The sequence below is a fragment of the Egretta garzetta genome, unplaced genomic scaffold (assembly GCF_000687185.1).
Source record: "Egretta garzetta isolate BGI_Z169 unplaced genomic scaffold, ASM68718v1 scaffold143, whole genome shotgun sequence".
Classification (NCBI taxonomy): Eukaryota; Metazoa; Chordata; class Aves; order Pelecaniformes; family Ardeidae; genus Egretta; species Egretta garzetta.
Window position 1 is genome coordinate 2,985,536 of NW_009259310.1, and position 10,403 is coordinate 2,995,938.

The 10,403-nt window shown below is 58.8% G+C and overlaps 1 protein-coding gene across 1 annotated transcript in view; it reads left to right on the top strand.

Moving 5' to 3' along the window:
- Nucleotides 1-10,403, top strand: part of LOC118452021 (collagen alpha-1(I) chain-like) — a 121,337-nt gene that overhangs the window by 91,936 nt on the left and 18,998 nt on the right. The window contains exons 13-26 of the mRNA XM_035891881.1: nt 1,520-1,627; nt 2,365-2,418; nt 3,536-3,589; nt 3,720-3,764; nt 4,037-4,090; nt 5,175-5,219; nt 5,612-5,665; nt 5,752-5,796; nt 6,179-6,232; nt 6,619-6,663; nt 6,914-6,967; nt 7,771-7,815; nt 8,424-8,477; nt 8,945-9,052. Coding sequence (XP_035747774.1) covers nt 1,520-1,627; nt 2,365-2,418; nt 3,536-3,589; nt 3,720-3,764; nt 4,037-4,090; nt 5,175-5,219; nt 5,612-5,665; nt 5,752-5,796; nt 6,179-6,232; nt 6,619-6,663; nt 6,914-6,967; nt 7,771-7,815; nt 8,424-8,477; nt 8,945-9,052 — 819 coding nt within the window. The remainder of the gene's footprint in view (nt 1-1,519; nt 1,628-2,364; nt 2,419-3,535; nt 3,590-3,719; nt 3,765-4,036; nt 4,091-5,174; nt 5,220-5,611; nt 5,666-5,751; nt 5,797-6,178; nt 6,233-6,618; nt 6,664-6,913; nt 6,968-7,770; nt 7,816-8,423; nt 8,478-8,944; nt 9,053-10,403) is intronic.

Genomic DNA, 10,403 nt, shown 5'->3' on the forward strand with positions numbered 1-10,403 from the left:
CAGGCACGGGGTTTGACCAGCTGCCAACATCTGGAAGACATCACTGGCTGTGTGAAGCTGGTTTGAGTGTAAACACTGGAGTCTGTTAGCGTAGCTTAACCAAAAGATGCCAAAGTTATTCTCTGCCTTCACATAAACAGGATCTGCGAGGGGAGTCAGCAGTTTGCGGGGGGAAGAGCACAGAAATGGAAAGGAGCAAATTTTTCCCACCCATCGCAGTCCATCTGCAAGCCTGATGCCTTCGGTTTGGGGGGCTGTGCCACAGCCACAGCCCTGTCCCCAGCCCCCTGCTCTCCGGCTCTTGCACATTCCAACAGGGGAACTCAGCTCAGCTTTGGGCTCAGCTCTTGACCAGTCTGGGGTGGTTTTTGTTAAGGTTCACGTTTCTATTAGGCCTTGGCCCAAGAGGTCGCTGATGCCCGTTCAGGCTCCAGCAGGTCTCCACTCCCTGCTCCCACTGCCCAGGGGAGGCTGAGGAAGAGGAGGGGGGATTTCATTCACCTGCATCATCCCCTGAGCACAGGGTTGGGTTGGGTTGGGTTTGCCCACGGTCTGTTTTGCATTTGGCCCATCTGCTCAGGCTCCCCTGCCGCGGAGCACAGCCAGAGGTCCGTCACAGCCCAGGCCTCTTCCTTGCAAAATTGCAAATAACAATAAATATTCCCCAAAGCTGGGGCTGGAGGTGGAATGGGGCAAAAATACTGGCTTTTGGGCTGGGTGGCCCAAGCATCCATGGCCACTAATGAGCATGGGGGATGTGTGTGGCCGGCTGGGCAACGCTGAAGCCCTTGGGGAAGGGATATGGAGTAGCAAACCTCCCCAAAACAAACTGTTATCCTTTTGCAACCAGATTCTTCACTTGAGAAGTAACTGGGGCAGCTGTGTCTTTCTGCCCTTCCTTCAAACTCTGACTTCACAATGTCCACCTTTTTGGACTTGACCAAATATTGCAAAATTTTTGAGAAATCCAAACAATCAAAGCAATTTGAAGGGAAACGTCTTCTCGTTGTTCCAGACTGCTAGTTATCCTGCCTTAATTCAGAATTGCCAGTGAGCTAAGGGGTACCAAAAAAAAAGGCTGCCCCTAAGCTTTAGCTGGCAGTGCCCAGTCCAGAGGATCTGCTCAGGCTCTCGCATGTGGGAAGGCATCAGAAATGGCTTGGAGTGAAGCCCCAGAACCAAGAAGCAGATGCCAGAGGGCTTTCGCTTGACCTTCTCTTCATGCGTGGCTTCTTCCCTGCCTTCCACTTTGTTTCTCGCTGTATGGCTGCTGGTTGCGATGGTCCCACAGTTTCAGTGGGGGAGCCTGGGCAGATCCATGTGCCTGACGCTTGCACGAATATTCTCCCCCTGCCAGCCCTCCCTGTCTCCTTACAAGTAACTTGATGTTTGGCAGGCGTTGGTGCAAGAGCACGAGGCAGGCAGAGCTCAGCGTTTAATTCATTGGTTTCATAATGATGTGGATTTTTTTAATTTTACATGCTTGCCTTTTTTTTTTTTTTTTTTTATTCTCCCCCAGGGTGAACCCGGGCTCCAGGGTTTGCCAGGACGTGCGGGTTACCCTGGCTCAGATGGCTTCCCTGGCCTGGATGGCAAACCTGGTCCATGGGGGCTGCCGGGAGAGCAGGTGAGCCATGGGCAAGCAGGCAGGGCCAGGGCATGGCCAGGACCAGGGCATGGCCAGGACCAGGGCATGGCCAGCGCTGGGGTGGGAAAGCTGCCGTCCCAAGCCCTGGGCAGGAGACAAGGGGCTCCTAATGCTGCTGCTCTTTATGTTCACTTGCCTCTTTAACTAAAATATTCCTCCTAAGCCTACAAACGCAGACAGTCCTGGATTAGTGCCTTGAGGTTCACATTCCCCGCCCCCCCCCAAAAAAAAGGGCTGTAGAAAATCACACGTGTGCATCAAGGTGCAGCTGGGATCACCCGAGCGCTGCAGATCCTGCGCCATGGTTGGCCTGAGCACGAGGGCTGGGCTGCTCTTCTGCATCTGAGCCTCCCAGAAAATAACTGGGTGGGGGAAGAAAGAAGTGAGAGCAATTACGGACTGACAGGGTAACCGGTCACTTGGTGGTCTGACGGTCCCTGCCCTTTTCCAGGCACCCAGCAACAATCCCCAGGGCATATGGGCAACACGCCTGGGCTGGATGGTTTCTCAGGGGGCTTTTGGAGGATGGTGACAGGGGCTGGACCATGCTGAGAGGTTTGGGGCTCTCAGTAGCCCCCCGGGTCTCTGTGCGGAGGTGGCCATGGGCAAGGAGGCAGCAGGGGCCAGCACTGCGGGGAGCGGGCTGGAGCTGGATGCGGGTGGGAGGCACTGGGAGCCCCTTGGTGCTCACTCTGCTCCTTTCTCCCTCTCCCCAGGGACTGCAGGGCTTCCAGGGTGACCGGGGGCTGGCTGGTGAGAAGGGAGAAGAGGTAAGCTGGCTCTCACTTGCTCAGCCGCTCGGTGCTGTGGGCACAACTCAGTGCCAGCCCCAGCCCCAGCACGTACGCTCAATGCCAAGCAGTAAGAATTTTTCATTACTGGTTTCACCGGTACCGCACCAGCAGCGCCTGGTACCCACATCCCCCCCAGCACGTGCCAGCCTGATGTCCCGTTATGGTGTGGGATGCCCTATTGCCACCCTCCAGCCCTGCGGGACGCAGCTGGTGGCCACCCTCGCCGCTGTGCCCACTCGGCCTCTGGCTGTGCCGGTCCCTGTGCTCCCGGCTGCCCCAGTGCAGGTCACTGCGGTTCCTTTCCAGGCTGTTCCAGGGCTTTGTCAGCCAGGATGTCAAATGTCCATTAAAAAGTGAATGCTAGTGGTTTGTCACCCTTTTTATTTCCCTCCCCCCCACCCCCAGCCTTTTTAAGGCAAGTGTTAGCTAAAATTTTTAGAGCTGCCCAGGAGATTTTGGGCTCCTCTGAGGTCTGATCATAGTGAAGTGTTTGAAACCCATTTCCTTCTTTTTGAAGCAGCAATCCCACCTGGTTTATCATATATCTTTTCTGGCCCATACTTTGTACCCTCTTGCCTGTGAGGGGCATGCCAGCATCCAGACGGAGAATCTTTTGCCCTTGGGCTCAGCCTCTCTGCACTTGAGCGCTCAGCAGCTGCGGACACGTGAAGCCTTGCACCACTCGCATGGGCCCATGAACCTTTTCTTTTTTCCTTCCCTGCTGCTGCTGTGCGCAGCTCGGGTCGCTGCGGTGTCCTCCAAAGCACAGGCGATGGGCATGGCCTTGCCACCCGGTACGGTGCTGCTGGGGAGAGCCCTGTCCCAGCCCAGCAGGTGCTGGGCCACGTCCGTGTCACTGTTGCGTGTGGCGTGGTGCAATGCTAGCTTGGGACATGGGAGCGGAGCAGCCACAAAGGGGTGGCACTGTGCTGGGGACAAGCGGCCGGGCTCTTCTGGGGCTGCCTGATTTAGCACAAGCTTGAGGGTCCCCATCCCCCTGCACCACACTGACAGTCCTTTGGGGCACAGCAGCTATGTTTTGGCTCCTGATGGTCCAGCTGGGGCTCACACATCCTTGTTGTTCCTGTTTCAGGGTTTCTTGGGTGACCCTGGACCAGCTGGGGAGAAAGGAGAGAAGGGAGTGAAGGTGAGGGTGTCTGTCCTTGCTCTCCGCAGCCCTGCCGGGGTCAGGCAGGGGGTTGCTCCTTCCCTGCCACGGCCCCCCAGCCCCAGGCCATGCTCTCCTCCATCGCTCAGGCTGCTCTTGGCTTTTCCAGGGGGTGAAGGGAGAAAATGGCCTGCCAGGTCCCGCTGGGCTTCAGGTGAGTTAACGGGGAAGCCGGGGATATCTGGTGCCCCGCCATGACGGGATTGCTCCTTCCTTCCATCCCCTTTCCTGGGCTCACCCCTCTGCGATGGCCCCGAGTTCCATCCCTGGCTCCAGACCACATTCTCCTGGCTTTGGGCAAAGCCCTTGTGGTCTCTGTTTTCCCTCACCCTGCCGCAAGGGATGAGATGAAGGCAGTGAGCACCTTGGGGTGGGCACCTTGGGGTGGGCACCTCGCTGACACCCTGCTCCTGGCTTCTCCCCCAGGGGATGTCAGGTCCGAAGGGTGTGACGGGCTTCCAAGGCCCCGTGGGGCTGGAGGTGAGTGGTTGTGTTTTCTCTGTCACCAGCCCTCCGCGAAGGGGCGCAGAGCCTGCTGCTCCCCATGGGAAAGATGGGTCTGGGGAGGGAGGACTTGGGCTTTGCAGGCCATGGGCACTGCTTTGTGGTTTGCTCTTAAAATCCTTGGGTTTTTGGTTTTTTTATTTCCCCCCCCCTCCCGAGAGCTGGACCTAAACTCCATCTGTATCTTTTTCCTGGAGGTGGCTCTTCATTAATGGGGGTATTACCCCAGAGCATCCAGGCACGTTGGCTCTCTGCGTGTTGGGGCAGGAGCCTCCCCTTGCCTCCATCTCCCACATGGACATTTGCATCCCAGTTCATTTTCCTGGCTGCTGATGAAGCCCTCGTTGTCCTCCCCATGACAGACTCCACAGGGCTCTTGGCATGGGGGGGACGAGATAGGATGAGGGGAAATGGCCTCAAGTTGTGCCAGGGGAGGTTGCGGTTGGACATTGGGAAAAATTCCTTCCCCACAAGGGCTGTCAGGCACTGGAAGGGGCTGCCCAGGGAAGGGGTTGAGTCCCTACCCCTGGGGGTATTAAAAGCTGGGCAAAGGAGGTGCTTAGGGCCAGGGTTTAGTGGTGGGATGGCAGGGTTAGGGGAACGGTTGGGCTTGGTGATCTTAAAGGGCTTTTCCAACCTGAACGATTCCATGATTCTATGAAGAGAAACAAGCCTTTGCAGAGCACGTTGCAGTGCGGTTTATTTTAGGTGATCACTTTCAGCTGAGACGAGTCCCAGGCTGACAGCACCTGGGTTTTTCCACGCTGCTCTCAGCACACTGATAGCTTCACTGCTGCCACATCTCGGGGAGGAATCCCAGCCGGGGGAGGGTTTGCAGAGGATTTAAAAGGAAAATCAAAGCAGTTTGGTGGTGGTGAATGGAAGCAGATTCCATCGTGGGGGGAGCGGGGGAGGCAGGGGCTGGCCAGGTAGCTGTTGGAGGGTATGTCAAGTAGCTGATGCTTGATGCAAAGAAAAGGGAGAATTTGGGATGTGAAGACTAAAAGGAGAGAAAAGCAAAACAGGCTGGAAAAATGACATCCTGTCTCTCCTGCCCCAGGGAGAAGGTGGCTCAGTGGGTCCCCCGGGCCCTGCCGGCCCCATGGTAAGTCACAGCTTTTTGGTTCAAACCCCTGCTGAAGCACAGGGGGTGGCTGGGCTGGGTGAGCTGCTGCCACCCGGCTTGCGGCGGGAGCAGGCAGGACCACCATGGGCAGGCTGGGACCAGCCACGATGTCCTGCCCGGTTTCAATCCCGTGTGCTGATTTACAGCTGAAAAGGATGTGTCCACCTAAAATCCAGCCTCCTGGTAGCGTGGAGGCAAAATTGCAAAAGGACAAGTGGTGTTAAAACTGAGACAGACCAGTAAAGCCCCCCCCAGCATCCCCACTCGCCCAGGGCTGCCTCTGCTGCCATGGGAGATGCCTGGGGGCCCCGTCCCATCTCCTCCTGCGTGGTGCATGTGGCCGTGGGGCTGAGCACACTCTCACGTTGCAGGGAGAGCCGGGCCAGCCGGGATCCGTCGGACACCAAGGTGTCAATGGCTCTCAGGTGGGTCTGCCCTGGTTCCCCTCCTTTGCTATTCGGGATTTTCTAGCTGCTGCGCTCACCCCATCCCTTCCCTGCTCTCTCCTCAGGGAGAAATGGGCCCTCCTGGCTTGCCTGGCCCCCAGGGCCCCAAGGTACGTCGGTACGCTCCTGCACTGAGGGATGAGCAAACCTGGTGGTGATGGGGTGTCTTGGGACAGCTGGTAGGAGTGCCAGGACGGGAGGGTGTCCTCAGGGTCACCCAGCCCGGAGGGGTCTCATCCTGCTGGGCTGTGGTCTCAACCCACCCCAAAATCTGCAAAGAGGCTGAGACGGGGCTGGGAATCTTTTCTGCACCCCTTGCAGTGGTGGTGGTGGGGGGGAAAAATGTGTGTCCCCTCACACCGGCCAGCTGGGAGCCCTGGAGCTCCTCAGCAGCACCGTGTTTCCCAGGAGAGGTTTTGGACCGCAGGCTTTGCACGGTGCATGCAGGGATTGGATTCTAACAGCAACTCCTTGTCCCCCACTGCTTTGCAGGGACCGCAGGGCTTGCAGGGCAGACGCGGCCCCCCTGGCCCCCGGGGCACACAGGTAGGTGGGTGCTGTCCTGGCTCGGAGCCCACCACGTCTCCAGGGTGTGGGTGTCCCCCCCCATGCGCTTGCTGAGCTGCTGGGACTTGTGCCCCACATGCTTTGCAAATGAGCACAAAATCCTGGACCCTGTGGGTCTTTAAGGCCACCTGGGAGCCGATGGGAGTGGGTGGGTGGGAAGGGCCGTGTCCCGTGGGCTGGCTGCAGCCCCTGGTCTGAGGGGTGAAGGGAAGGGTGGGCTGATGGGGACATGGTCCCTGGGGTGTGACATGCAGCTCCTGGGGGGCCGGGCAGGGTTCCTATGGGCTGGGGTCTCACCTGCAGAGCAGGACGGTAAGCAGCATCCCTCTTCTCCCAAACCTCCCACCGCCTTTGCTTTTCCCCAGGGTCCAGCTGGGATGGAGGGATCCGCTGGTCCCAAAGGAGACACCGTAAGAGCTTCTTGCTGGCTTGCTTTGACCTTGGTGGGGATGAAGCCCGGGCTTGGGGGCTTTCCTTGGTGGGACCTGAGAGGTGGGGTGAGGCGAGGCACCCCTGCCCCTACCTTCAGAGGGGAGAGGAGGGCAGGGTTTGCAGCAGACCTGGCGAATGAAGCCTGGAGGTCCCTGGCAGCCCTGGGGAGGGGACACGCAGGGGCTGATGCCAGCACGGCGGGGGCCAATGCCAGCACTCCTCTTACAGGGCGCAGATGGTGCCCCTGGGCTGAGGGGACAGCCAGGACAGGAGGGCCCTGGGGTAAGTCCATGGGAGCGGGTGGCTGGGTGCGGGGTGCTCTCATCCTCCCCTTCGCAGCCCCCAAAGCACTGCGAGGGAATGCCCTGCTCCCCCCTGCAACCCCAGCTTCCCACAAGGAAGGCACAAGGGCTGGTGGGGGTGACAGCCATGTCCCTATGGCCATGCTCCTCATCTCCAAACTCCAAAGCTCCTCTGACTGTGCTGCTTGCAGGGACCTTGATTTTTTTTTTTTTTCTTTTTTTTCCTATGGATTTATCAGCAGAGATGCCCCAGCTCCAGCCCCACCTATCCCTTCCCTGGTGTGCAATTAGATGCACCCATTTTCCCGAGGGATTTGGGTGCTGAGCTGCCCTTTCCAAAGGGTAGGGAGGCCAGGGCAGCCTGGCCTTCCTCCTGCCTGGCCCACGGTGTCCCAGCTGAGCATGGCCCTTGGGGCATTTGCTTCTCCTGTGCTGAAACCCCAACATGCAGAGCTGAAAACTGGTGCTTGCAAAAGGGACGAGGGATGCGGGGTGGGATGTGGGTGGTACATTTTGGAGTCCAACAAGGATCTCGTCCTCATGCTGGGGGCTGCTGTGTGGGTGGGGGCAGCCTGTGGAGGGCACGTGCATCCCCTGGTCCCTGCTGGGGAGCAAATCCCACCATGGCATCAGCAACTCTGCAGAGCTAAAGTGGTCTCTCCCATTTATCAGCATCTTCCCATCCCTGTAGCACAGGCGGGTTGTCAGCCTCCGTAAGTGCATGCAATATTTTCCTTTGTGTTTTCTTTTTAACTTGCTCTCTCTCTCTCTCTCTCTCTGAAGGGGTTTATTGGCCTGCCAGGTTCAAAAGGCACCCAAGGGGAGCGGGTAAGTGATGGCACCCATGCCACCCCTGCTTGGGGTGCAGGAGAGCAGCCCAGAGCACCAGCTCTGTGTTCGTTGCCTGGGTTTGGACTTGATGTTTGAGTAGGGTTGGCAACTGCAGTTGTTGGGGAGGGCAGAGCTGCACTTGGGCTCGCCCTGCTGTAATGAGAGGAGCTTTCGGACACAGCAGCGTGTCCTGGGATATTGTCTGCACTGGGGAGGCAGGAGGGAAGTGGGAATGCTTCAGCCTGTGTTACGGAACGAGGACAGGGTGCTCCTCGTCGTTGTGCTAGTACCAGGATGGTGAGGCTGGGATGCTGCAGGCGTCCTACCCGCCAGGGAGCTGAGGGTGGCATTGGCACGGGTGGCTGGGGGCACTAATGCTTTGGTGGGGAATGAACCCAGAAGCTCTGGAGTCCCCCCGGCCATGAGGAGCTAATCCAGCTTGTACCTGCTCCCAGCTCTGAAAGGCCCATCAGGAGGAAAGCCCCGATCTAAATCAAGCAAAACTAACTTTTTGATGCCAAAATCGGCTCAGAGCATGCTTTGGTTGCAAGGAGTGGCATAACGTGGTTGCGTGAGTGTCCCTTCTGCCTCTGCTGCTCTTGCAGGGCTGTCGAGGTCCGGGTGGAGCCAAAGGAGAGCTGGGAGCCAAAGGAGACAAGGTACCGTGTACCTAGGCTTGGGGGGGGGATTTCTCAAGCTTCTTTCTCTTTTTTTTTTTTTTTTTTTTTTTTTTTTTGTTCAGATGTGCCATTTTCCAGCTGGTGGATGGGTTTCTGTGGATGTCCAGGGATCCAGGGGCATTTGCTTTTGGGGGCTGTGGGAGCTGGGTAGCTCGGGCTGTGCTTGATCCCACCAGGCTGTCGTCCCTGATCCATCCTTCCCTGCTCCACCTTGCTTCGGCTGTTTAAAAATGTCATATTGCCCTGTGGGTGATGCTCTCGAAGGAGGGTTCCTGGGGTGTTCACCCCGAGCGGCCTCATGCCGAAGGCTGTGTGTGCAGAGAGCCAGGGCAGCAAGTGATGGGCTCTCCGGGGGGCTCCTGCCCATGGGTGGGGGAGCCCCAGGCCCTGGCCGTCCCTCCTGTTTGCAAGACCTGCTGTGACGTGCTGTGTCTTATTCCTCCAAGGGTCTACGCGGAACACAAGGAGCCAAAGGGCCCCCAGGGATTCGAGGCCAGGTTGGCTTGCAGGGCTTTCCTGGACCCCGTGGAGCAGCGGGGCCCCAGGGACCTGATGTAAGTGCTGTGGCCGGTCCGGAGTGTCGCGCGGTGGGACATCCCTGTCCCCATGCCCAATGTCACGCGGTGAGGTGTGTGGCATGGGGAAAGGGCCAGCCCTGAGGGGTGCAGGCAGCGTGGGCAGTGCTGCCTTGCTCCAGCCCTGCCTGGGCTGAGCACTCCTGCCTGCTCCTGAGCCGGGGTGACAGGCAGCATTCCTTGGTGCCTGCCCAAAAGCCATGCACTGCAGTGCCACTGGTGCAGGCACCGCAGGTTTGCAGGATCCCCCTCTTCCACTGCCTAATCCCAGTTCCCCTCCAGTACCCCAGGCATCTCTGCCACTCTGTACTGCCTCTTCCTCCTCCCGCGGGCTGAAGGCACTGGGCTGTCCCCAGCCCAAAGCCCACCTGGCAGCAGCACTGGTATTTCCTCGCTCGTTGGGGCGGTGGGAGCTAGGGCGGGCTCAGGGAGCCCTCTAACAGCATCCCCCTCCGCGCTGCTCGGCCACGGGGAGCTTTGCTCAAAGCCCCCCACCCTCGGGGTCGCAGGTCCCCCCACAGCACCGCAGCACTTGGCACCAACAGAGCTTTGACCTGGCTGCTCCAGACCCCTCTGCCTGGGCCCCCAAGATTAGCCGGTGGGCACAGCGATGTGAGGAGAGGGCAGCTTTAGGCAGGGGATTTCCTGCAGGTCCGAGGGGAGCCCTCTCCAGCTGCCTCTGCCCCAGCCTCTTTGCAGGGCTCCCGCCGCTCCCCTGCTCCAGGTCAGCACCCTTCGCAGGTATTTTGAGAGCTCAGGGCTCATAGATCTCTCTCATGAGCTGATGATGCTCATCTCCCACCCCTGCCGGGCTCTCTGCCTCCCAGAGCCTGCCCTGCTCTGCTGCCCAGCCCCGACCCTCGCCAGCTCCTGGGAGCCGAGCACAGCAGCACTTGAGGAGCCACGGAAACAAGGCACCGTGTTTAGAGTGCTGTATCCTGCAGCGCATGCTCCAAGCGAGCCGTGAGGATGGACAAACCCAGCTGTAGATCAATATTTCTACCTGGGAAGTGACGCCAGGCTGGCTGCTTGTCTCTAATGGTTTCCAGCTCCTCAGGAGAAGGAGAAGGGGGGGACTGTGTTTTCCCACCCACCTTTCTGCAGCATCCCCCTGTGTCTGATGTCGTGTGTCCCCCCCCTCCCTGGAGGGCTTTTGGGATGCCTGTCTGGATCTGCTCGCACATTCGCTCTTCAAGATGAGAAGCAAACCCTCCCGCCTCTCCTCTCGAAGGGACAGAGACACAGCAGGACCAACCTCGCTGCCAGGCAGCGCCATCACATGGCATCGGAGCGGGGGTCTGGGCTGTGCCTGCCCTGCCAGGGCACACAG